A 26,183-nucleotide genomic window follows, 5' to 3' on the forward strand; every position below is an offset into this window, starting at 1 on the left:
GTCTATATGATATCGGTCCTGTAAATTAAGTAGCCTCTCAGAAATCCATGTCCTCCACTTTCCCCTTGGCAAACATATCCGACAGGTCAGACCCGCCAAGCTTCCTGTCGATGTCGTCGAGTCTCTTCTCCACGCCCTCCTCCCACATCTCGAGGGTGGACCCAGACCCGGTCATCGCATTCTGCGCGAGCATGGGGGGCGCCTGGTTCAGAGCGCGTCTCTCGAACACGGGCTGCTGCTGGGCCAGCTGCGGCGAGTGCAGCGTCTGCACGTGCTGCTTGACCCTGTCGGCGGCCTGGTGGACGTCTCTGAGGTACGCCTGTCTCTGCTGTTCGGTGGTGGAAGCGGCGGGTGCGGGGGTCGCGGCAGACATGCTGTGTGTGCGTGGAGTGCCGCCCGCCGTGTCCGCGACGGCCGCCACCGTCCTCTGCAGAGCCCCAGCTTTTATACACGGAGGGCCGTGCACCGCCCCCTGCGGTGCACGGATGCCACAACACCGGGGTGTTGTTTACTGCTGCGGAGTAAACAGCCGCGGGCGGTGTGGTGTCTGGGCTGCGGTATACGGTAAACTGGGTTATAGTATTCGGGTGGCTACACACTGGTACGTACTGGGTATACACTGGGCGGCGGGTCAGGTGCGCTCTGGAAGGAGGTACCCTGTGGCGACGGAGTCCCTGATGCGGCCGGCGAGGTTGACGAAGTACCTGTTGAGCGTGTCCTCGTTGCCGTAGAGGTCCTTCTGCTCCTCGATGGACATCTCGTGCAGCTGGCGCTCGGCCAGGTGCACCTCGGGGGTCCCGTTCTGCTGGGGGGAAGGCTTGGCTGCTGGTGCTGGGGTGCTCATTGTGGCGGGGGTGCGGGGGGTGCGGGGGGTGCGGTGCGGTGTGCTGTGCGGTGCGGTGCTGTGTTTTGGAGAGAGGGAATCTGCGCAACAGCTGTCGACGCGTGCCCTCCTTTATACGCACGCCCGTCGCCGTGGCAACGCGCCACGGCGACGCGGGCTCCCCTGGAAACGGGCGCGGTGTCTGGGCGCCTTTCTTTCTTTTTCTGGGCGCGGCGGTAAAAAGAAAAGAAAGAAAAGAAAAGAAAGGACGCGTTTGGGCGGTTGGGGTATCTAGTGTGCGTATTAGTGGTAGTAGCAGTGGGCCCGCCTCATGTGGTGCCAATTGGTCTACTAAGAAAGGCCTCAGCTTTCGTGGATATTGATCTGCAATATTCCATGGTCTATACTACTAAGTGAGTAACTATGTGCTTGCTTTCTTCTATCCTTGCTATATGGGACCAGGTGAGAGTGGACTCTTTTCTCTCTGTAAAACATCTTCCATCTCATTATCGTCTAGGATGATGTACACCCAGATTATACTCTAACAGGTGGTGGTATCTATAGTGTACGTATTATGTATTAGTGGTAGTAGTAGTAGTATCAAAATTATGGGTTAACTGGTTTATGTGAGGATAAATTGGGGACTCCCTTTGGACTCATGATGGACAGTATGTGATGCCTTTTGGCATGTGCGTATGATGCTCGAAAGACTACAAATATCCCAACTATACGCGAAGAAGAAGATGTGTCATTTCTTCGTGAACTCAGTGCAGTTCCTAGGCCATGCCATAGACAAGGACGGTATTCATGTGGATATAAGTTTTCTAGGTACTGCTGGTTTCTACAGAAAGTTCATTCGTGACTTCTCGAAGACCGCAGCGCCCACTGTAGTTGTGGTAAACAAACATGGAATGAAACTTGTCAAAGAGCTTTTGCTAAGCTTAAAAATCAGCTAACCTCAGCCCCAGTCCTGTTACCTTGGACAAAGACTACCGAGTGACCACAGACGCGTCGGACTTCGCTGTGGGAGCTGTATTGGAAATGCTAGACGAGTGCGGAAACGTGCAAGGTGTCGTTGCCTATATGTGCGCAAAAACTTCATGATGAACAAACCCGTTGGGATGGTCGCACTACCTATTAGGTAAGCACTTCCAGTTACATACTGACCACGAGTCTCTCCAGTACCTTTCGTCGAAGCGGACCAGCAGCAGAAAAATCGCTAGGTGGTTGAGTTGCTTGTCAGAGTTCGACTTTCAGGTAACATACATCCCTGGAGAACGAAACCGAGCGGACGGGTTATTCCGTATTGAGGAACAACAGTCTAATCAACTGCTGTCTCTTAATGCCTTAACCATGCTCGACCCGGAGCGTTCTAGGAGCAGCTGCAAGAAGGGTACGTTGAAGATAAAGCCTTTCAGGATGTATTTTTGTATTTGACCGGAAAGCAAGAGCTGCCGGCCAAGTATCGGACAATAATAAAGAATTTTACGGTTGTCGATGGTCTGTTGTACTATGGATTCCATCCATTAGACACAAAAAGGCTTTGTATTCCGGACAATGAGTTTAGAACACAGCTGTTAAAAATGGGTCACGACAGTCCTGCTGCAGGCCATGTCGACCAGATGCGCACCTTTTTGAGTTTATCAGCGTTCTATCATTGGCCAAAGATGCAACAAACCATAGGTGAATATGTCAAGTCATGTCAGAGCTGCCGATTCTCCAAGAACAAGACGGGCTTGTCATATGGGATATATATGCCACTGAGCGTTCCGGACGACCGTTGGAGACACATTAATATTGATTTTTAACAGGAATAGAACCCGCCGTGCGAAAACCAAGAATGACGCCGTCATGGTGGTAATCGACCGGTTATCCAAAATGGCCCACTTTATTCCAGTGAAGAAGACAGCGACAACCGACGACATCTGCCACGCGTTCATGCGGGAAATATTCCGTTTGCATGGCACACCTCAAAGCATCGTATCCGACCGAGACAAGTTGTTCACGTCTTAGGTATGGGATCGATTTACTCAAAGATTGGAGATCAAATTAAATTCTACAACCGGTAACAGCCCCCAAGCTGATGGTCAGGTCGAACCGCTCAGTCGTACCTTAGTGGAACGGTTGAGGACTCTGTACACGGAGAGCCGTGGAGCCTGGGAAAAGATACTGCCAATTGCAGAATTTTCGTACAATAACGCTTCCCAATCGACCATTAGGGCGACGCCGCCAATGCTTTCCACCCACGATTTATGGGACCTCTCAACCCATTAGAATTTTCGGCACGCAACACGTTCGGCACGACGGTTAGCAAGAGCCACGAGGTGGATAGGATCGAGAACTACGCTCCTCCCCCGTATACGCATTCTATAGGAAAGCTACATAAACTGTCGATGAATAGTTTTCACCCTTTATATGACGATAAGCAACCGGATTTCCAATATCCAACAAGATCTGTTGAATAGGGTCTTTTTCAGTACTATGCTTTGGGTTAGTCTGCTTTGCAAAACCGAAAATTCATGGATTTCATCTGAGTGCAGAGGGATATCACCCTATGTGGTGTCTCGGTGTCAGGTTATGAACCTGTGTCTAAAATTGATTTGTACGTTGAGTACTTTATTCCTGTTCGTAGGAATTTTTACAAATGAGTTTCCAGCTTCCGAACTCATCTCGCATCGTCAATATGCTTTTCAAAGCAAAAAAATAATATATTCCATAGTACTGTACCAGTTGTACTGTTTGTATCTCACGAGTAGTTTACGATGGTGGGTGTTTAGAATTTATATCAATGATAAATCTGTTCCGGTAGGTTACTTCTTCAGGTTGCTATTGCAACAAATATGTGTATCTCGGATGCCCCCGCGAAATTAATATATAGGACCAGATTAATGCGGTTGTAGTTGTTAGTAGATAGATAGACAAATCTGCCGTAATTTCATAAAGTAGATAATTATCGTGCAGTGAACAAAACATCAGGGAGTGATCAACGTTGTACTTAGTGAAAAGCAACGGGAGAAGAATGATCCTCAATTGGATAGCATTAAAATCTTATGTCTATACCACCCTACAAGAGACCATCAAACAATGCAGGAAATGAGGTGCACAGTCATGTATCTTACAGGTGATTCACCGCTTTTGTCTTGGGAAGGTGCCTCGGAAATTTTTCAGCACACGTCGCCCAGTTCCACTTTGGGTGGTAGACTAAATGGGCGCTCTCCTATCAAGGAGCAAAAGAAAAAAGATAGAAAATGAGGATGATGAAAGTGGAACAATATCCAACACAAACAGCTCTGTATCGTGAAAATCGGACAGACGAAACTTGTGCCAAATGCAAAGAACCCGTAGTAGTAGTAGTAGTAGTGGTGGTGGAACGCCTCGCACTCCACACACCCAGACACCAGGATAAATTTAACTTTCTTCAAATCTGCTTTTGACAGATTCACCACTGAAGGGAGCAACGCTTTGCAACACAGTACAGACCTGGGATGGTCACAGAGACCACCATTTCTACTGCTCTTCCACCAATGCTGCCAGAACAGCTGGTCACAGAAATTTACCAAGGCACGGGATTCTCATGGGCATGGCGGCCGTTTACTTGGCCCATGGCACTGCTACGGTCAATCGTGCTCGCTTTGCTCTCAATCACGAAGGCAATCGTCAAGGCAACAAACAGAGTCACTTTCACGGTCCCATTCTCTCTCTTCTTGCTGCTCGCTGCAGTGCTCTGTTACATCACGTACACCGTGGTCAAGGGCAGGATCCTTTCACAGTACAAGAACCTACAACCAACACCTCTGTGCGAGGAGGACCCCATCAAAAACAAAAACACTGCAGATCAACAGCAGCAACAGCACTCGGGGAGAGACCCAACCCTGTCATCGTACTTGGACCAGTTCCTAAGCGCTATAAAGATCTTTGGATACTTGGAAAAACCAGTGTTCCATGAACTTACTAAAAACATGAGAACGCAAAAACTAGATGAGGGAGAAATCTTACTCTTGGATAACGCCATAGGGTTTGCCATTGTAGTAGAGGGGTCCCTCCAAATATACCACCACGTCGAAGAACGCCGCAAAACGTACGGAGTACCCTTCAAACCGCTGGACCCTCGCGATGACAGTAACGACCCGGAGAACGACAGCGACGTTGACATCGATTTCGATGACGATAACGATACAGATGACCTTACAGGTGATTACATATACCTGAGGGACGGGCTTGGGAAATTCCAATTGCTCAACACAGTGAAACCGGGGAACCCGGTGTCCTCACTCGTCAATATCCTCAACTTGTTTGTCCTGCAAGATCCCACGACAACAACAACGGGGAACTCCCCACTGGACTCACCCCTCTCGAGATCGCTCAATCAATTGCCCACAGTGGTCCCCAACGTGGTCGCTAGAGCGGCAACAGATTGTACTATCGCAATCATCCCACCACACGCATTCGCTCACTTGCTCGAAATGTTCCCCAGATCAGCTGCACACATCACTCAGATGATCCTCACAAAACTGTACCACGTCACTTTCCAAACGGTACACTCATACCTCGGTTTGACAAACGAAATCATGTCCATTGAGAAAACACTCAACAGAACAATCAACTACAAGATCCCAGACTACCTCATCAGAACCGTGCTACAACAAAATAACACCAACTACCACAACCACAACAACGGTCCCAACTCCACATCCAACAACAACAACAACAACAAAGAGTACGTGCGCATCCCACCAAAACTCTCCAACAGCTCAAGCCTGAAATCGTTCAGAAAAGAGAAGACAAGACCGCCACCAAAGAGAGACTCGCAACAGGGATCGAGACACGTGGTTCTGGATGCAAGGGACCACCTCAACCCGGGAGACTTGCTGTCCAACGTCCCGCTTTCCAGAAGAGACGATTTCAACTTGGAGGCAATCGAGGGCGATACACTGGGGTCCACGGTGCATTCGTCGACTTCAGCGTCCACCTCAGACACACAACACCTCTCCTCCATCCAGACAACATCGTTCTCCTCAGTGAAGGAGGAGACGGAAACGTCTGCCGCTAGGATGGCCCTCATCGAAGCCATGTTCACCTTTTTGGGAGTCACGAGAAATAATATGTCGCTCGACTCGGAGACCAACTTGCAACACAGATCCTCAGAGACGTCACTGACAAACTCTTTCTCGTCCACATCCTCAAGGTCACGTAACACAGAGACAAACTTGCGGATCTTGCCAAGTTCGTTCGCAGTCACAAGCAGGGGCAGACAAAGGAACGACCCAAGCCGCTCCAAATTGTCGCCAAAGAGATCACACCACCAAAACCAGGGAGCGAAGAAGTACAAGGAGGAGATCTCCCCGAACCTTGACTTTGAATCCGCCAAGGCCGAGTTCGCTCAGTACATCAAAATCATCTCGTACAAGAGGGGGGATCTCATCATCAAACAAAACGCTAATGGCAAGGGTCTCTTCTACGTCATTTGCGGATCGATTGACGTCACGAGCTCGCGGGAATCGGACCTCATCGAGTCCAAGGAACGCCACATATTCACCGTCGAAGCGGGCGGGATCGCAGGGTACTTGTCATCGCTCGTTGGGTACAGATCCTTCACCAACTTGAGAGCCAAGACTGACGTCACAGTAGGATTCCTTTCGAATGAGGCACTAGAAAGATTGTGTGATAAGTACTTTTTGATATATCTAAGGATCGCCGAGACACTGACAGGGTTGCTGTCTCCGCGAATGCTGAAACTGGACCACGCACTGGAGTGGATCCACCTTTCCGCCTCAGATACCCTCTTCTCACAGGGAGATCCTGCAAACGGGATCTACGTCGTATTGAATGGACGGTTGAGACAGCTGCAGACAGAAACTACTGGTGAAGAACCGCAGGGGGGACATAAATCAGAACCTCCTACATCTCAGACAACAAGTTTGGGAGAACTGGCGCAGGGCGAAAGTCTGGGAGAAGTAGAAGTACTCACAGCTATGAACAGATTCACGACCACCGTCGCAGTTAGGGACTCAGAGCTGGCACGTATTCCGAGAACATTATTTGAATTGCTTGCAATGGAGCACCCTTCAATCATGATCAGGGTCTCCAGATTGGTAGCTAAAAAAATTCTGGGCAATAACAAACAGGGCTTCTCTTCATCCAAGATTACTGGTGAGAACGGGAACAGGTACGATTTCGATTTAACTATACCGCCTACAAAACCGAAAAGCCACCACCACACGTACAGTTCCTACAATCAAACATCAGCAAATTCCGGTACAGTCAAGTACAGAACTATCACAATCATTCCAGTAACAGCAGGGCTCCCAGTAGAAACATTTGCACACAAATTGGTGCATGCCTTCAAACAGGTAGGAAGAAATACAATCGGACTCACCCAGAGTACGACTTTATCGCACCTGGGGAGACATGCATTTGACAGACTGGCCAGTTTGAAGCAAAGTGGGTACTTTGCCGAGTTGGAACAGATCTATGATACAGTTGTGTACATCGGCGACACTGCTGTAAACTCTACATGGACGAAAACTTGCATCGACCAGGGTGATTGTATTTTGTTGCTGGCCAACTCATCCGCCTCTACCGAAATAGGTGAGTATGAAAAACTGCTGCTGAAGTCGAAGACAACGGCGAGAACTGAATTAATTTTGCTACACGAGGAGAGGTACGTGGAAGCGGGGTTAACGCAACAGTGGTTACGTCATAGATCGTGGGTCGATTCTCATCACCACATACAATTTATTGTCAGTGCATTGGCTGAAAACGTTACGAAAGCCAATGGTTCAAACTCCGCGGCAATCACGCTGCTCGATAAGCTGAGCCAGACAGACCTGGGTAGGAAAACGTACAACATCAAGCGCTTGTTACCAGACTCTATCAAAAACACTGTGGAAAACTTCTCGTTAAGATTTATGAATAAAAGCAGACAAGTTTATAACCCTGTCCATGTTCATAAAAGCGACTTCTTAAGGCTTGCTAGAATCCTGTCTGGACAGGCTATCGGACTCGTACTAGGTGGTGGTGGGGCAAGAGGTATAAGCCATCTCGGTGTATTACAGGCAATCGAAGAGCAAGGAATCCCTATTGATATCATAGGTGGGACCTCGATCGGGTCATTTATTGGCGGGCTCTACGCTCGGGACTATGACGTCGTTTCCATATATGGTCGCATCAAAAAATTTGCTGGCAGAATATCATCGCTTTGGAGAATGATGTCTGATTTGACCTGGCCTGTGACATCATATACCACCGGACACGAATTTAACAGAGGTATTTGGAAAACCTTTGGAGACACCAGAATTGAAGATTTCTGGCTACAGTATTATTGCAACTCTACAAATATAACAGAATCTGTTCAAGAGATCCACTCCTTTGGTTACGCTTGGAGATACATCCGAGCTTCGATGAGTTTAGCTGGTCTATTACCACCGCTCGAAGAGAATGGATCTATGTTGTTAGATGGTGGTTATGTCGATAACTTACCTGTCGGAGAAATGAAGGCCCGTGGTTGCAACGTTATCTTTGCTATCGACGTTGGTTCTATGGATGACAGAACTCCCATGGATTTTGGTGACTCGCTAAACGGGTTTTGGATTATGTTTAACAGATGGAATCCTTTCTCATCTCATCCGAATATTCCAAACATGGCTGAGATACAAATGAGGTTGGGTTACGTTGCATCTGTGAACGCATTGGAGAAGGCAAAACACACAAAAGGTGTCATTTACGCCAGACCACCTATTGACGGGTACACCACGCTCGATTTTGCCAGGTTTGAAGAAATTTACAGGGTAGGAGTTGAGTATGGTAGAAAATTCTTGCAGAGCTTGGTTGACGAGGATAAAATGCCTTTTATTCCCGGATTTCAGGACTCCTTGACAGCATCTGTTCCAGAGCTGTTGCTACACAGACGTAATAGCATATAATGGGACAAAAAGCAGCGATTTGCCTTTTTATATGGAATATATACTTTACGAAATCTTCATCTTATTTAGTGGTCAATGCTCTAATGTTTTGAGATCAAGGGTGATAGAAGGCGATGCTTACGCTTCAACTTTTGCTACTTTCAATTTCAAGAAAGTCTTATCGTCAATGGGGGTTACCTCAGTGGTTTTTTCCAACTTCCTCTTTTTAATCTTGCCCTCCGATGTAGATCCGTTTGTAGACCCTACTTCTTTGAAGAACAAGATACCTTGAGCCCATCCAGCATATGTCCCCCATTTTTCAAACAATTGTCTTCGAATGTGGTCTAGTTCCAGGTTGACCTTTTTCCTTGTAATCGGTAAATTGTTATATTCGGATTTGAGTTCGGCAAGTTCTTTCTTCGTGGCTGTAATGTTGTAGTCTCTTTTAGCAATCCTACCAATGTGAACATCAACGGGGACCACATGGTCCATCCGCAAGCCCATAAGGCATACACAATCTGCAACCTTGGGTCCTACACCAGTGAATTGCATTAGATACTCCCTGGACATCTCATATGACTGTCCCCTTGTGGTCATCTGCTCAAGAAGCTGATAATCGTAGTCAAGCCCATGCTTCTTTTTTTCAGCGACGACTGCCTTTGCAGTTTCCATAATATATTTTGCTCTATATCCAAACCCTAGTTTCCGCAACTGATCCTCGGTTCCATTTTCAAGTATTTGTTCACTGGTGGGAAAAGAATAAAGAACAGTACCACAGTATTTGCCCACTTGAGTTCCAAAATTCTCTGCCAAACCGTGGCACATCTTGGTGATCCTGCTGATATTATTGTTTGAGGAACATATGAAAGATACAAGGGTCTCCCAGGGCTCCTGTGCAAGTATCCTGACACCTTGTGTGGATACATGGGCAAAATTTGGATCCGTCAGCTTCCACTCTTTTTCGTGAACTTCAAGCAGTCTTATATCCAAACGAAAATAGGAAAAGAGATGTCTCTCCACTTGCTCGCTTGTCCATTTTTCATGAGAATATGCATATTCGACTACAGAATCATCTGTCTGCCTCAGGATGACAATCCCAGACGATACTGAAATCGTTGGGATCATCATCGTGGTATAATAGTGCCCTGTTTCCTCTTCCAAAATCCATCTGAACGCCTGGCCAACTTGTAACACATTCTTCAAAAGAAGCTCTCCGCAAACATTATATTCCAATCGCTTAAACGCAGTAACTTGAGCCGCCATTGCCGTGCTGTCCGACTTAGACCTGTCACGAAGTCATCGCGTCTTCGAGAATATTTTCAGTATATTTTTTTTGGTGAAAATATTGAGATTCGCGTCATCTGGAATATTGTACCAACGCCAGAAACTGTTGGCAAGAACGTGATCCCGAGCTCAGCTTCCATAGACTGATCCATCCGCCGATGAACTCTAATTCATGATTAGGAGGACCTTTTTGCATTATACACAGATATTAGCGCCTTCATTAATAACAGTTACGACAGCCTGGAAAACAATTGGAAACATGGGAGCAACAAGACCGGCATCGAGCTACATTGCTGATGGAACAGCGACCAAAAAGGCCAAATTGTCTGCCCGGGAATGTAGCGATTTGGCTCTTTTGATGTCTGACTCGGATTCAGAGTGGGAATTCAGCGATCTTAGACCAACGCTGCCAGCAGAACCCTGCGATGTGCAGCGGCAACCTCCTCATCCCAACAAGATATCTGGTGCCAAGATGATATCGCAACCTCCTTGGCCGGAAGAGGATCTTTTTTCGGAACATATATTGGAACAGGCTGCCGGAAGAATAAGCAGCCGCCTACCCCAAAGCACTCAACCGATTGCAAAGATATCCCAAATCAAGCAACCGCCTCAACCCCCTTTGAAGTCATTTGAAAATGAAAGCGAAGATAGTCTCTTAAATTGCTCATCTATCATGGAGATCAAGCCGCCGCCCAAAATAGTACCACAAGCGAAGGAAGAGGAGTTTGATTCGTTCGATCAGGTGGACATACCGAATAATAGTGTACTCAGTATCCACAACACCAGCCTTAAAAGCGAACAGGACCCGAACCCCGCTAAATGGGGGGGCAAATTTGCATTGCAAACACAATTACCTCAATTGAATGAGCAAGGTGAACAAGTTGTGGGAGACATTAAACTACCGCCTAATACCAAGGTGAAAGTGCCACTTTTCCTGAGTAAAGAACAAGAGAACATCATAGATTTGGCTAAAGAGGGCCATAACATATTTTATACTGGTAGTGCCGGTACGGGGAAGTCCGTTTTGTTGAAGGAAATGATTAAAGCTTTGAAGACACTCTATGGGGTAGATGAGGTCGCCGTCACAGCGTCTACGGGTCTTGCCGCATGCAATATTGGTGGTTTCACGCTTCATTCTTGGTCAGGGATTGGTCTTGGCCAAGGAGAACCTGACAAACTATACAAGAAAGTGCGCAGATCGAGGAAACATTTGAAGAGGTGGGAAGAGGTGAAGGCATTGGTGATTGACGAAGTATCGATGTTGGACGGTGAACTTTTAGATAAACTAAATTTTATTGCTCAAAAGATTAGGAAAAATCATGAGCCGTTTGGTGGCATCCAGGTCATATTTTGCGGAGATTTCTTCCAGTTACCACCTGTTTCAAAAGATCCGAACAATCCAACTAAGTTTGCGTTCGAGTCTGCATCGTGGAAAAGAGGGATTAATATGACTATCATGCTTCAAAAAGTTTTCAGACAACAAGGTGACACAGAATTTATCAATATGCTGAACAAGATGCGTCTAGGTACCATTGATGAAGAGACTGAGCAGGAATTCAAGAAACTAAATAGACCATTGCCCGACGATGATATCATTCCTGCAGAGCTGTACAGCACCAGAAACGAGGTTGACAGGGCCAATTTTGCTCGCCTAAACAAGCTTCCTGGGCGGGTACACTCCTTCACGGCTATTGATGGTGGTTCTTTGGATAATGCTGAGTTGAAGGAAAAGCTGCTGTCAAATTTTCTGGCCCCTAAAGACTTACGGTTGAAAGTCGGCGCACAAGTTATGATGATCAAGAATGTCGATGCTACGTTAGTCAACGGGTCTCTGGGAAAGATTATTGATTTTATAGATGGAGACACGTACATGTTCCTAAGAACCATGGAGGAGAATGACGATCTAAGCACGCAGCAACTGGAACATCTGAGCAAAAACCCAAAGGCACTTCTCGATAAGTTTAAGGCTCAAGAGGAACAAGACGAAGGTGGAAACGATGTGAACCAACAGAGACGTAAAATCATAAAGGATGCATATTGTCAGTACAGCACTCAAGAACAAACCAGTCTACTTGACGATACCATATTTAATTTCCTAAACTCAAAGGTGGGAAATAACGAGGAGGCTAGGGTGAACATAGAAAGGAAGAAACAGCTGATCCAAAACTTACACCAGAACTCTAAAAATAGGAAACTACCGCTGGTTCGGTTTAAAACTTCCGATATGTCAAGTAGGACCGTGCTAGTGGAGCCTGAAGACTGGTCCATAGACGATGAAAACGAAAAAACGCTTGTTTCGAGAGTACAATTACCACTCATGCTGGCATGGTCGTTATCTATCCATAAATCCCAAGGCCAAACACTCCCAAAAGTGAAGGTTGATCTTCGAAGGGTCTTTGAAAAAGGGCAAGCATACGTTGCGCTATCGAGAGCCGTCTCAAGAGAGGGTTTGCAGGTACTAAATTTTGACAAGACACGAATATTGGCGCATCCCAAGGTGGTTGAATTTTACCGGACGCTTGTATCCGCCGACAAAGCCGTTAAACAAGCTCATACGACGACAGAAAGGCCGGTGAAGAGGTCATACGCGCCACCTTACCGAGCGGGGCTCAATAGACAAAACGGTTTGGACAGATTCCAACGGCCGAAGTCCAACACGCCTCCGTCTTTCAATAGCGCCACGAAAAGCTCGGACAGCATCACTGATTTATTAATAAGAACTATAAAGCGTTAAGAGAACATTTGACAAAAGTGGGAGCCCTTCGTTCACCACATCCACTACTCTATGTATTCTTTGTCTGTACTGTCAGCGTGATCTGAATCTCATAAAAATTTAAATAGTAGCCAAATTTCTATGCAAACAAAGTAGTGACAAGACCCAAGCGTCTTGAATAGTGAAACACTGCCCCAATCGACACGCATCTAAACATGGTATTAAATGAATTACAAAGGAAGCGAGTGAAGAGTAAAGTCCTATACAGTGAGCTTGATCTCCCGTACAACAGGTATTTGGATACGCTGAAAAGGGTGAGCAATTTGACCAGCCGTGTCCTCTCCGGACAATTAGACAAAGACGATCCTCTCAATGCACGAGAGATCCAAGAATTGAAGGAAACGGCTCAATTGCGGTTTTTAGAATTGCAGAATTCCATCGAGGTGATGAAAGTATCCACCGAGAACTGGCAATCTAATAACGAATTGTCGAAACTGAATGCCGAGGAAGGCGCCAAAGAGGCTTTACCTGCGGTGAAGAGTGTACACAAACAATTACTTCAGAGAATGCAAGCGATACGAAATACATATGACAATGTAACTGCTCATAACACTGAGATTGAACAGCTATCAGAGGGCAGAACGACTCTGTCTGTCTCACGAGAACAGTGGGAGGCCCAATTGGGCGCCGAATTGACTAAGCAACTGATCGAGAAGAGCGTGTTAAGAGTGGACAATAATTCGTCCGTTGAGAAATACCGTGTCTATGGTGATTTCTCTGTAGGTCTCAAGGAGTCCAAACGCTGTAATGTCGAAATGAAGTCTGATATCGCGAAACTGGCCGATGAGGTGAATCTGTACAAACACAAGTGGTTGAAGGACGCCAACGTATTTTCGAAAATCACTGCAGTTTTGCAAGAGGAATTGACGAGAAGGGACTTCGAGGATCAAAATATGCGGGGAGATGAGGAATCTCAAGAAGAGGAATCCCAAGAAGAGGAGGAGGACGGATTTGCGAGTCCGAGGGAGAGGAAAGTAGATGATCACCACGAAGATTTTGACACTATTGAAGTAGACGAGGCTGTCGATGAGAATGAGTCTGCCAATGACGGCGAGCTTGGTGGGGAAAACGAAAACAACCCTTCTGATGTGATTCTTGATGATGCCGGTGAGTTACAAAACGGTGAATCCGAGGTAATTGACAAGAACGAAGAAGACCATGCTGATGAAGAAATCGGGGATGAAATGCAAGTTGATGAAGAACCTACTGAGCCTACGGGACCCGTAGAGAGTGGAAAGATAGAACGTGAGACGCAAGAAGCTCCACAGAGCGTTGCCTTAGAACAGGATTTGGAAAACCTTAGTCCGTCACCGTTGATCGAATAAACAAAACCGGCTGCGTTATGTACAATCTTTCTTTTTTTTGCAAATATACGGTTGTGTACATTGGAGAAGTAAAGACTAAATGTAATTCTTGTTATTTGTTATACATGTAAAGGAAAATATGGACTGCTATTATACTCAATAATTAATTTTGATACGAAAACAATACATTTTGTTTCATTTACACGGTTTCCAAAACTTCATCGTTGAAACCGGCGACTTTCTTACCCTTTTCTTCGGCGGAACCTTCACCGTGTAGAGCCATCAAAGCACCAACGTCAAACTTTGGTTGCTTCAACAACTTGACCTTTCTGATGTGAACGTTCTGTAGAGGGAAGATGTCCTTGGTGGCGTTTTCGATCTCCTTGTTGATGACTTCTGGAATCAACTTGGAGGTCAATTGGGCCAAAGTGGAGTTCTGGACCTCTCTGGTCAAAATTTCAGAGATAACCTTTCTGATAGCTCTGATGTGAGAAGACTGGGCGTACGAGTGTCTCTTGACTTGGTTAGCCTGCTTTCTGGTGAAGGCAATGGCGAAGATTCTGATGACGTACTCGTCGGAGGTCTTAACGGTGACGTTAGCCTCGATCAAAGTCTGCCACTTTCTAACCATGGATCTCAATTTGTCAGTGGTGAAGTCAATGCCGTGGAAGTTGGTTAGCAAATTCTTACCTTGGACTTCGTCGACTCTCAATTTAACCTTTCTGAAGGAGTGGTCTTCAGAACCTTGTAGGTCGGCCAAACAGACTTCGACAACTCTACCCTTCAAGGCATCGGCGGCGTTCTTCAAACCAGTCGACTTGTTGACCAAAGTCTTACCGACGTTCCTGTTCTCGAACGTAGATGGAGCCTTGATGTCAAACCATTCCTTTCTCGTGAATGGGTCGACGACCTTCTTCTTAAGACCCTTCTTACCCTTGGATAGTCTCTTGTTCTTACCAACAGCCATGATTAGTAGAGTTTTGCGGTATTATTTGGTGCTATCCTTCCAATTCCTACAACTAACACTACACGATCCAGGACTCCATACGCTTTCAATATACAGATATTCTTCAAAGATGCTGTGTGCAATAGTGTGAGTGAACAAAGCGGGACCAATGCGTTCGCGTCTGTCCAGAAGCGGAGAGCCCAGCCCGCGGGGAGAAGAAATCGCCCCGCGGGCTGAGAACGGTACTACTGCTAGGCAGAGGTCCCGCCTGGAACGCTGGAATTGCAGGGTCTGACCGGGGGACTCCCGCAGAACAGACCCACATCAGACACGGTTTTTCCTCTTCGGGGAATTTCTCTGCAAACAGAAACTCTGAAAAACAAAACTTTTTTTTCAATTTTTTTTTATTTTTCAAAATTTCAAAAAATAAAAAACAGTCACACAATGCACGGATGTTGGGGCTTGTTATTCCGGTTTCCTAATCGGGTATAGTATTAACGTAAACAAAGCGAATCTGTGCCAAAATCTCGAGCTCGAAAAATATGTTTGAAGCAACTTCTTGAGTACTAGGGCCAGTGAGCCAAGGACCCCCATCTTGATCAATCAGATAGCAGTTGCTCAAGTCCATTTTGCTGTGTAGTTGCATGCTTGCCTTTTGCTTACAAGAAGAGGAGAAAAAATAGGTGAGAAAATACGTCGTTGCTGTTTCTATACTGATAAATATAACATGGCCAATGTCCGCTCTCGTCATAGCTCAATCCCTGGGATCAAAAACCAAATAGACGTCCAGGTGGGTCTCGTTGGAGACGCACAAGTCGGGAAGACGTCGCTCATGGTCAAGTACGTGCAAAACATATTTGACGAGGAGTACACGCAGACTTTGGGGGTCAATTTTTTGAAGAGGAAAGTCAACTTACGATCCACAGACATTATATTTTCCATCATGGATCTAGGAGGGCAGAAAGAGTTTATAAACATGTTACCTCTGGCAGCCGTGGGATCCTCTGTAATCATATTTATGTTTGACCTTACAAGGCCCAAGACTTTACAGTCGATCAAGGATTGGTTCAGACAGGCACACGGGTTAAACGACTCCGCAGTACCGATCCTTGTCGGCACGAAATACGACTTATCCATCGAAACAGACGAACGAGTACCAGGAAACATATCATGCACCGCTATGAGATACGCTCAGGTGATGAACGCCCCCATCGTATTTTGCTCAACGGCAAAATCCATCCACATACAGAAAATATTCAAAATCGCCTTGGCAAAGATATTCAACCTAACATTGACGGTCCCCGAGATAGAAAGCATTGGCGACCCCTTACTTATATATAGGGATTTTGGAAACAACGTGAAGAGACAGAGTAAGTCTTCACCGAAAAGGACTGGCTCCATGGAGCGAACACCAGTCTCCTCGCAACAGTAATGAAAAAACGGGATGATATTCTTCTTCCCACACTAAACATGTATAACACCTTGGCACAACTACATATGTTCATATTACGGTATCAATACAACGAAATAGCATATTCTATAACACCTTGAACACTTCATCTTGATACACCGCGTGCTTTATGTCCTCAATGGACATGTTGATCTTCACACAGCTAATTCTTTCGTTTTTCGTGTTCTGTTTGATTAAAATCCCAGCATCTATCAACTGGTTTATGACACAATTCCAAGAAACCATACGAAGTTGCTCACTTTTGCTAGTTATGTCCCTCCCAAATAGGGCATCTGATATATTGGTAATGAATTTATTGGTGCCGTTCACCTCGATCAACAGTTTAATTTCGTCCACTACGTCTCCTAGAGGCTGCTCTTGTAGTCCCGTCTTCTTGATCAAGTTTAATAATGAATAAAGGAACAGCTTCATCGTAAAGGACGATCTTTGTATAAACATCATCAAATTGGAGTTGATGGTTTCATTCAGCGCCTTCATGATGTGTTTAATATGAACAGTTTGAATTTCATCTGAATCCTTGTACTTTTCGCACTCTTCTTCAGCCTCATCCTCTGTGTCAATACTGTTCTTAAAAGCTTTACCGTCGTACCCATAGCCATGCTTGGCCATATAATATTCCTCTGCAATCTCGGCAGCTCGCTTACACACCTTCAATGCTCTCCTTGCATCACCACTAACACTGGCCACTTTTCTGGAAGCAATTTCGATCGCGTCCCCACTCATCTTCAATTGAACTTTTTTCATACCAGCAGGGGCCGCCTCGTTTTCTTGGAGCATGGATGCACTCCCCGTTTGCGGGTCTACATAGAAATAAGAATCATTCAAACCCTTTAAGCGGAAATCTATAATGTTCCTCAATTCTTCGTGAGTGTACCCAGTAAACATAATTCTCGTAAATCCAATTCTTGAAGAAACTTTGTTACCTAGTTGGCGTTCCGGTAAATCCATTGTGTTCGCCACAGCTATCACTATCAATTTTGCGTTCTCGTACGTGGTCCAATTGAAAAAGTTGTACATGATATCTTGTCCCTTTGTAATCAACGCATCCAATTCATCTAATAGGACCACTATTGTCCGTTTCTTCCCCTTGGGTACTTTCTGGAAATAAAACTCTAGAGAGTCCATCGATGCACCCCATGTCAGTCTCTCTCCTGAAATTTTGTTCCAGAGTACTTCATAACTATCAGTCGGTTTAACAATTTTCAACCCATTAATCTCAACGTAGATGAAGGGAGACAGTTCTTCATGGTTTACCGAGTTTTGCAACTCTTTTATAACTTCACGTACCGTTAAAGTTTTCCCAACACCAGGGGTACCTCCAATATATACAGTGCTTGCCGAATCTGATTCAATTGCACTGTAAACAGTCAAGTAAATGGACGCAAACTCATTCTCTCTTGCGGGTAGCATTTCTCCAAAGTTTTTGGATTTGATAATCATTTCCTTACCATGAGAGGAGTACAGTTGTTTCTTCACTTTGGAAAAAATGGTTTCGACTACTTTGTGTGTCTGGTTAATATCTAATTTAGATTCCAGTTCTTTGAAGACTTCTTCGTTGGATTGATTGTAGAACCCCGGCATCTTCTTTAAATTTGGAATTGAGCTGACAGATTTAAAACGCTTCGAAAAAGCTGTATACTTTTTTTTGGATCTAGAAACATTCTTCTTGGTGAACTTCTTGATAAAAATTTGCCCATATGTAGAATTAGGACCTGCTTTTCTACCTCTTTTTTTCGGCGGCTGGCCATCAGTTATCGTCTTTTTAGGACGACCCCTTTTATTACTTGTTTGGAAAATCTCCTCCGCACTAAAATAAGCATCATCGTCGTCATCCCTAACGTCATCTTCGTCATCAATATCTTCATCACTCTGGTTATCTAGCATATTGCCGTCTTCGTCGCTTTCATCCTCTCTGAACTCATCGGAGGACGAGCTATCCGAAGCTAATGCTGAGTTTAAAGATGAAAATGGCTTATCGGTCTCACTTGATGAGCTCTGCTGCCCTTGTCTAGTTCTAGTTTTACCAGTTAGTCCGTATTTTTCATGTTTTGGTGGCCACAATATTTGCGTTAAATGTGCGTTAGCCTCTTTCTGCGTCTGCTCCTTTACACTTTGTAGTTCCAAGTTTATTTCAATCGGGACAAAATTCTGACCGCTGTGCTCACAGAGGTAACGAACGTGGTATCCATCTACACCTTGCGATGCTTCATTGAAGGTAATTTTTTCTAATATATCGGAGATCTTTATCTCAACAATTTTTACCGTGAGATAGAGTTCCTCCTTATTACACTCATTTGCAAACATATTTTCGTAGAACTGAACATCCTTGTCAGGTTCTATAACATCTGGTTTGGTAGACTTGTAATATTCTCTGGGGTTCACTTCAAACCACTGTAAAAATTTATATGTCCACATTTCGATGTACGAACTCGGATTGAACAACCTAATATCGCTTATCATATGGAAGGAAAAATCATTGGGAGCACTCTCTCCTGCTTGTTTCTTATTGAAGACCTTTACAATATCGCCTTTAGTGATTGTAACACCGTCGCTGATGCGCTTTAGGGCAACAGTCCCATCACCGCCTCTGCGGCTGGATCGCACCTGGTCAACCGGTAGCAAGGTTCCGGACCTATCAGATAGCAGTAGCTCCCAATCTATAAGATCCTTCGGTGTTCTGGCCATGTCGTTTTATGGAGGTGTTCTAGCTGGATCAAATGTAATATTCCGTCTTATTATATCCCAAATGCTGTCCAAATGCTAAACAATGAAAATAATATATAATTTTCGCTTCTTTTCGAATTAGTCGCACAATGCTATATTATGCATGATGTCAAAAGTAAAACAATCCTGTACACAAAAAAGGCTTGCAAGATATTCTAAGCAGCTCCCATATATCTAACGCTTGTAAACACAATCTACCGGTTACCTTCAAAAATAAAATCCAATCATCAATTAAAAGTTATTTCATTCGATTATCTAACTAATAATACACAAAAGCAATAAAACCTAGCGGCAAACACAAATAAGCGTATATTTTCTTTCAACTTTTCAAAGGAAGCACTTTTCAGTTTGACTTTCAAGGTTTCAAGGTCTATACTTTACTTTCTCAACATGGTACCATTCAAAAATACCATTTGCTGGCTGATTATAATATGTGGATTTTTGACACAATTACTGCTTTATATACCAAGTTTTACATGCACTAATGATAAAGCACTTCCAATTTGCATGCCACAATTTTCTTTCGAAGTTGTGAAGGATTCTAGACTTTCTTCTGGGTTAACTCTGGGGTTCAGAGAGTTTTTAGGAGCTCTGTCGTATTTCGCCTATAACATGGGTTGGAGCAGTAGCCACTCTAAAGAAAATGATAAAATATATGAGTGGGAAGAACTGATAGACACATTCGACCCTGGGAACAGATACTATGCCAATTATGGAGGTTTTTGTAAGTATAACGGCAGTCGGAAAGTAGCCTGTTTCTCGAATAATGGTTATGGACCTAATGTTTTCGCGATTCTGGCTCAGGATTTTGGTATCCAGTTGGGCAACTTATCGTTGTCAAATTCCAACAGTTCCTTGACATTTGGAAGTCAGTTTACTTACTCGTTTATGTCTATTGTTAAACACTTGAAACGCTACATTAGCACGCATTGGTTTGACGATAGCGTTATTAGCAGCTTAGTGCCAATGTACAAAAAAATACAAGAAGATTTACTCCACTTCAATAATGTTATAATCATAATTGCATGGTTCTTGAAATTTAACAAAATAGTCTTCATTGTTTTCCTGTTAGAATTTGTAGCGAGCATTGCTTGTACACTCTGGTTTCTCTGCTCTTTTGGCGTCATTAAAATATGTCGTTATAAAGGGGCATATGCAAATCCAGGTTCCGTGTACATTATTATCATATTCATGGCATTCACCACGGCGTCATTCATACTTTCCATTTGTTTACAGGGCACTCTTGGTATCTTAAACCAGGACCCGAATAATTTCCAAAATGACAAATTCACATTAATACAGGCAAAAGTGGGCAGTGGCTTTATTATCACTTGCGTTAGGTATGCCATGCAAGTTTCGGTTGTCATTATCACAGCTGCCTTGCTGTGTCTAAACATTCCAAAAAGGAAAAAGAAGAAACGGCAAGCGTCTGATGAAATCTCAGAATACGAGGAAGCCAACGGTAAAATGTTCGATACAACTTTACCTCCAGTAGAGTTTACGGTAGACGAAGAGGGCAATGATACATTTGGAGTATAACATATATTCGTATTTTCATATATAGCATAACCAAAAATACACCAATTTAAACCGCATAAAAAGTTTTAAAAACAAACCTGTGTGTGTTAACGTACGAGCAGTATATCCAAACCCTGATCATGCTCTATTCAACCACGTTTTAGAATGGCACGGTATTCAAGATGCCTCAGAAAATCTTGTTCCGCTGCTTCCTGCGATTAAGATCAAAATTTAAAAAAAATTGTCGTTTTAATAATGAGACACGTTTGCACTCAATGTCTATTCATGAAGAGTGCCGCGTTAACTCACCGAGCCAAAGCTGTACCAAACACATTGAAATGGCGGGGCTGAGGACTTTTGATGCTTTCCGTATGTGAATTGCTTGTTGTGTTGTTCATCAACACTGTCTCTCCATTCAATATTCTTTTACTAACAGACAATATATGAATATATTAACAGCCAAAACGGAGGAACAGTATAAGCAGAAGTCGTCTAAGGGGGGACTGACATCCATCCTAACGTATCTGTTTCTGATATTTATTGCCTATAGTGAGTTTGGGAGTTATTTTGGAGGGTACCTTGATCAGCAGTACATCGTTGACTCTGAATTGCGAGAAGATGTAGAGCTGAACTTGGATGTTTTTGTTCACATGCCGTGCGATTTTATCCATGTAAATGTGAGAGACTCCACGTTTGACCGGAAGATTGTTTCTGAGGAACTGAAGTTTGAAGACATGCCCTTCTTTATACCTTACGACACCAAAGTGAATGATATTCCAGAGATAATTACTCCAGAAATGGATGAAATTCTCGGTGAGGCTATCCCAGCAAGTTTTAGAGAAAAGGTGGATATGAGACTGTACTACGACGAGAATGACCCCGACACTCATCACCATCTGCCAGAATTCAACGGCTGTCATATTTTTGGGTCTATCCCTGTCAATCGTGTTAGAGGTGAGTTCCAAATCACTGCTAAGGGATTAGGCTATAGAGATATGAATGCTGCCCCCAAGGAAAAGATAAACTTTGCGCATGTGATAAACGAGTGGTCATTTGGTGACTTTTATCCATATATCGATAATCCTTTGGACGCCACCGCGAAGTTTGATAAAGATGACCCTCTTACCGCCTTCGTGTACTATCTTTCAGTGGTTCCCACCATCTATCAAAAGCTTGGTGCTGAAGTTGATACCAACCAGTATTCTGTCAGTGAGTACCGTTTCAATAGTACTGATAAGACTTTCAGAGACACTGGGTACGTTCCTGGCATCTTTTTTAGATATAATTTTGAAAGTTTGTCCATTGTGATGACCGATAGGAGGTTGTCTTTTCTGCAGTTTATTGTTAGACTTGTTGCCATCATGTCGTTTGCCGTATACATTGCTTCATGGATATTCATTTTAACAGATACTCTATTGGTATATTTTATGGGACCAAAATGGTCATTGCGTTACCAGCCTGAAGTTCAATCCCACGGTATATTAGAGGGCAAAAGATAGCATATTTAGTTGGAGTAGGGTCTTCAATATCTTACTATATGTAGGTAAATACATACATAGAATTATTAAAGTTTATGCATCCTGGGTCCCGGGCATACCTTCAAATAATTTGCCGTAACATGGCGACCTCAGGTTCCTGAAATGCTCGTAGCAGTCATCGACATACAAAGATAACCCGCATAAATAACAGAACAAAGATCCACAAACTTCACACTTCATTCTGTTACAACCCTCACTCCTCTGTACCACTAGTCTACAATTTGGACATCTTTGAAGATCAGAGCCTTCCTCCTGAATTGCCAACTCCAAAAGTTTATCTGCTGTGTACTCGCTAGAGGCCAACTCGAGTATTCGTTTCCCAAACTGGATTTCAAGTTCCTTTTTTCTCTGATCCGTCAACTCTTTGTCCAAATACTCCTCCAAAGTTTCAGATGCAATCAAAACCTTCCTTCCACATGCATTATTGTAACCATGCCACGAATGGAGGCAGTCGAAGCAAAATGTAAAATCACACTGAGTACAATTCATTAGTACATCATCCAAATCATTCTTAATGCACCACTTACCGCATCTCGGACAGGTGGTGCATGCATATGGAGAATATTTGGACAGTTTCGTAGCATTCTGAGCAAAAAACAAAGCTTCGTATCGTTTACAGACTTCATCCGTTAATATTCCATCGAAAAAATCAAAGGGGATTGCCGGAGTAAATAACGCTCGTTTTAGCTGCGAGAAACTCTGAAAGTTCGATAGATCTAGATCGTCAAATTTACATTCTGGGCATCTCACATTGGTAATCCTCCCTTCATCAATCATTGTAGTGTAGTAATTTTTTGTACAAGCGACGCAGAGGAAGTGGGATTTACTTGAACACGGAAATTTAATCATTTTGTCTCCCTTCTGGGTTTCCATACAAATACAGCAGTGGAAGTTCGTCTTACTTCTTTCCTCCTCATCAAGAACGTTGAGGAGTTCTTTATAGTTATCATATTCTTCTTTGGTTTGGCACTTTCTTTCATTATTTGGAAACAGCAGGCACCCACAATCATTCAGGAGAAACCCAAATATAAGCATCAGAAGAGGTGTGTCTATATCAAAACTTTCATTACTTGGATCAGTCAGATGGCCAAACTCGTGTCGTATCGCATGAAGTATTTCCGATTTGTCCTCCTCCCCCATCCAAGGAGATTCAAGTTCAAGACTAATTCCATTCAGTAAATTAGGATATTTCTCCAAGGGACATATTTTGAACTTTAAAACATTATTGGGAAGCTTCTCCAGTTTCACATCGGGCTCATTATTATATGTAACGCGAACGTCTTCTTGTCCCGATTGAATATTGAAAGGCAAAGTACCTGTTAGAGTCTTATTTTCTTGCAAAGTTTGGAGTTCCGGGTACATATCAACTAGGATTTCGAGGTCCCTTTCTAGTCGTAAGTTATGAGATGACATCTAGAAGCACAACCGGTACTGTAGTGTTTGATGTCATGCTATGACACCTTGGTGATCTACTACTGAAAAGCTTCCAAGATAAAGTTACCATTTTGAATAAAATTTTATTTATTAGATTCAACTTTTCCAACATTTTTCTTTCATTGCCAAATGTTAAGTTGTAATACCTCTTTCGAATTCATACTACTTTCAGAACTAGATAGGGATGTAATTAAAGAATGTGTATAAAAACTGTCTTATATTCTTATTCATGCGGTATGTGTACTTATACGAACTATATCAGTTGTAGTTACGTGTTTGAGCATTCGTAATTGGGGGGTTTAGCATTCAGAGATGTTCTTGAAAGATGTCGAAGCTGACGCTTTGCACTTTATATACGTTCCAGAGCACGTCAATGCCCAGATGTTCTCTTTAGAATTCGGTCCTGTCTCTTTTACCGAACTATATTTCATATGGTATTGAGTCATGCGCCCATTACAAGGAGATATTCACGATTTATCCTTGCACAAAAGTTACAATATCGACTTGCAAAATAACACGTTCAATGTGAAGAAGAAGGAATAGTTACTTGATAACGTTTTACCTTACAGATTTAGCCAAAAACTGCTGAGCATGACTTAAGTAAAGAGGTCCACAGGTTGAAAGTATAACTTAAACTACCGATATATCAAGTACCACTTATAAAATTTCCAAAAAGAAACCAAATACTGCACGGTACTGACAATCATTCGGTTTTAGGTTTTTTGGAGGGTCTGTTACTTCCGTCGCCGGAAAGTTCAGCGTCATCGCCGTCGTCGCTCATAGAGGCATCCGAGTTGAATTCCTCTGCGACGTCATCATCTTCACCACCAGAACTCACGTGGAAATCTTCATCAACCGATTCATCGTCCTCGCCGGCAGACCCCATATTAATATCACCGTCCTCGTCGCTGTCCGATCCCAATGCAGTCTGTAGCCTTTCCTGTGCTTCCTTCTCCTCATTCTTTACTCTCAATCCCTTTGATTTCAAGAACTGTTCCAATAACTGTTGCTCCTCTTTGCTAATGTTACCAAACGTGGTCGAACCTCTATTCATACGTAGCACCACCTCCAGATCAAAAGTTCTTGCCGATGTAGACGTCTGACCAGCTCTAGAGATGTTCACTGAGCTGACATCTGAGAACGGGATATATAGGGTTGGTTTTGTCAAAAAGAAGAAGGCGTTATCCAACGGATACAGGTAGCCCTCATTTGCCTTGTAGGAACACGAAACTGCACACTGTTCATATTTGGATTTATATTCACCTGGAATGATGACCCTGCGGTCCGTGAGTCCCTTCAAGACGTGACTGATCACGATATGGGTCTTTGCGTCGTAATGTTTCTTCAACTTGTCCTTGTAATGTGCCTCGTACTCATCATCATCAATGTTTAACTGTACCTCAGTTTCCTCCTCGTTTTGGAACTGGAGCACCAAAAATGGGTACGAGGTTTGACCTTGACGCAATGGTGGATCGATGGCAAGGACAAGCAAGTGATGGATGTCATCTGCCTTGGGCAAAGAAACGATTCTTTGAATTTGACGGTATTGTAGTTTGTACTCGTACGTCTTACCTCTCAATCTTATAGTGTCCTTGTAAATGTCGACATCATAACGGCCTCTAGGTGTTGCAAAGAAGATGTCCTGGAAGGAAACAATGACATCCCCTGCTGTTTCACCTATGTCGGCCCTCTCCCTCAACTCCTCGTAAAAGGATTCAGCTACAGTCTTCTCAGTAGGAGTCTGCGAGTCACCTTCCGCTGCCGCGGGGATGGAACCATCCGTCTCGTTGTCTGCAATAACACCTGGAATATAGAATCTCATTTCCACAAGCTCATCCCCAGCAGGTTGATAGTTCTCATCTTGTAGGTTGAATTCAATACCAACCTCGTTTTTGGCAGTCAGATTGGTGTTGTTAATCCTGGAGTATGGGATTTCAAAGGTTGGTTTCCCATTCAGAGCAAATACCAGTTCATTCCTGGCAAGGTCTGTCTTCCCCCAGTTCCACCCTCTAAGTGAGTGCTCCTTATGTTCCAATTGGATGTTGAACCTCCGGTGGAAATCACCTTTGACCAAGTTGAAATCTTCCGGCGTGAACCCGTCCAGTTGCAAAACACCCTGATTTTTTGTGTTGATCTTCAATTCGTAGCCTCTCGCGCCCCTGCTCCACTGGATAGCGGACAACTCTGTGGCTGGCAACAGGAATGGCTGTCTCAACTGGGCAGCAGCAGCGGAACCACCACTAGTCGCCGGTTTCCAACCGAGACCGGAATCTGCAATACGGAACCTACCACCAAACTTAGACTGGTTCAGATAAATACGATCAAAGTCGGTGCTCATACTGTCCACGGTTTGCCCAGGTCAACACTAGAAGTGGATACACAACTGAGTATCAAATGACAAGTGACGGGAATAGCAACATCTCCTCTAACATCAAAGAAAAAAAATATTATATGTCTATTCAATGTA

At 44.0% G+C, this 26,183-nt stretch overlaps 13 protein-coding genes across 13 annotated transcripts; 6 read left to right on the forward strand and 7 right to left on the reverse strand.

Annotated features, from left to right (window-relative positions):
• Positions 1 to 37: 37 nt before the first annotated feature.
• On the reverse strand, positions 38 to 373 carry SML1 (ribonucleotide reductase inhibiting protein SML1; the record flags this gene model as incomplete). The annotated part of the gene is made up of 1 exon (XM_022608390.1): positions 38 to 373. The coding sequence occupies one exon, from the start codon at positions 371 to 373 to the stop codon at positions 38 to 40; it is 336 nt and encodes a 111-aa protein (XP_022464891.1).
• Positions 374 to 631: 258 nt separating this feature from the next.
• On the reverse strand, positions 632 to 844 carry KNAG0E03920 (uncharacterized protein; the record flags this gene model as incomplete). The annotated part of the gene is made up of 1 exon (XM_022608391.1): positions 632 to 844. The coding sequence occupies one exon, from the start codon at positions 842 to 844 to the stop codon at positions 632 to 634; it is 213 nt and encodes a 70-aa protein (XP_022464892.1).
• A 3,464-nt stretch (positions 845 to 4,308) lies between these two features.
• NTE1 (lysophospholipase) lies at positions 4,309 to 8,745 on the forward strand (the record flags this gene model as incomplete). The annotated part of the gene is made up of 1 exon (XM_022608392.1): positions 4,309 to 8,745. One exon carries the CDS (start codon positions 4,309 to 4,311, stop codon positions 8,743 to 8,745), a length of 4,437 nt encoding a protein of 1,478 aa, XP_022464893.1.
• Positions 8,746 to 8,862: 117 nt separating this feature from the next.
• On the reverse strand, positions 8,863 to 9,987 carry OGG1 (8-oxoguanine glycosylase OGG1; the record flags this gene model as incomplete). Its single annotated transcript, XM_022608393.1, has 1 exon — positions 8,863 to 9,987. One exon carries the CDS (start codon positions 9,985 to 9,987, stop codon positions 8,863 to 8,865), a length of 1,125 nt encoding a protein of 374 aa, XP_022464894.1.
• A 193-nt stretch (positions 9,988 to 10,180) lies between these two features.
• On the forward strand, positions 10,181 to 12,742 carry PIF1 (DNA helicase PIF1; the record flags this gene model as incomplete). The annotated part of the gene is made up of 1 exon (XM_022608394.1): positions 10,181 to 12,742. One exon carries the CDS (start codon positions 10,181 to 10,183, stop codon positions 12,740 to 12,742), a length of 2,562 nt encoding a protein of 853 aa, XP_022464895.1.
• A 194-nt stretch (positions 12,743 to 12,936) lies between these two features.
• Positions 12,937 to 14,106, forward strand: MFT1 (Mft1p; the record flags this gene model as incomplete). Its single annotated transcript, XM_022608395.1, has 1 exon — positions 12,937 to 14,106. One exon carries the CDS (start codon positions 12,937 to 12,939, stop codon positions 14,104 to 14,106), a length of 1,170 nt encoding a protein of 389 aa, XP_022464896.1.
• Positions 14,107 to 14,284: 178 nt separating this feature from the next.
• RPS1B (40S ribosomal protein eS1) lies at positions 14,285 to 15,052 on the reverse strand (the record flags this gene model as incomplete). Its single annotated transcript, XM_022608397.1, has 1 exon — positions 14,285 to 15,052. One exon carries the CDS (start codon positions 15,050 to 15,052, stop codon positions 14,285 to 14,287), a length of 768 nt encoding a protein of 255 aa, XP_022464897.1.
• A 706-nt stretch (positions 15,053 to 15,758) lies between these two features.
• Positions 15,759 to 16,463, forward strand: TEM1 (Ras family GTPase TEM1; the record flags this gene model as incomplete). The annotated part of the gene is made up of 1 exon (XM_022608398.1): positions 15,759 to 16,463. One exon carries the CDS (start codon positions 15,759 to 15,761, stop codon positions 16,461 to 16,463), a length of 705 nt encoding a protein of 234 aa, XP_022464898.1.
• A 105-nt stretch (positions 16,464 to 16,568) lies between these two features.
• Positions 16,569 to 19,187, reverse strand: ORC1 (origin recognition complex subunit 1; the record flags this gene model as incomplete). Its single annotated transcript, XM_022608399.1, has 1 exon — positions 16,569 to 19,187. The coding sequence occupies one exon, from the start codon at positions 19,185 to 19,187 to the stop codon at positions 16,569 to 16,571; it is 2,619 nt and encodes an 872-aa protein (XP_022464899.1).
• A 429-nt stretch (positions 19,188 to 19,616) lies between these two features.
• SMA2 (Sma2p) lies at positions 19,617 to 20,765 on the forward strand (the record flags this gene model as incomplete). Its single annotated transcript, XM_022608400.1, has 1 exon — positions 19,617 to 20,765. One exon carries the CDS (start codon positions 19,617 to 19,619, stop codon positions 20,763 to 20,765), a length of 1,149 nt encoding a protein of 382 aa, XP_022464900.1.
• A 422-nt stretch (positions 20,766 to 21,187) lies between these two features.
• Positions 21,188 to 22,243, forward strand: ERV41 (Erv41p; the record flags this gene model as incomplete). The annotated part of the gene is made up of 1 exon (XM_022608401.1): positions 21,188 to 22,243. One exon carries the CDS (start codon positions 21,188 to 21,190, stop codon positions 22,241 to 22,243), a length of 1,056 nt encoding a protein of 351 aa, XP_022464901.1.
• A 72-nt stretch (positions 22,244 to 22,315) lies between these two features.
• On the reverse strand, positions 22,316 to 23,695 carry ITT1 (RBR-type E3 ubiquitin transferase; the record flags this gene model as incomplete). The annotated part of the gene is made up of 1 exon (XM_022608402.1): positions 22,316 to 23,695. One exon carries the CDS (start codon positions 23,693 to 23,695, stop codon positions 22,316 to 22,318), a length of 1,380 nt encoding a protein of 459 aa, XP_022464902.1.
• Positions 23,696 to 24,419: 724 nt separating this feature from the next.
• On the reverse strand, positions 24,420 to 26,054 carry POB3 (FACT complex subunit POB3; the record flags this gene model as incomplete). The annotated part of the gene is made up of 1 exon (XM_022608403.1): positions 24,420 to 26,054. One exon carries the CDS (start codon positions 26,052 to 26,054, stop codon positions 24,420 to 24,422), a length of 1,635 nt encoding a protein of 544 aa, XP_022464903.1.
• Between the last annotated feature and the right edge of the window lie 129 nt (positions 26,055 to 26,183).

The sequence above is a fragment of the Huiozyma naganishii genome, chromosome 5 (assembly GCF_000348985.1).
Source record: "Huiozyma naganishii CBS 8797 chromosome 5, complete genome".
Lineage (NCBI taxonomy): Eukaryota > Fungi > Ascomycota > Saccharomycetes > Saccharomycetales > Saccharomycetaceae > Huiozyma > Huiozyma naganishii.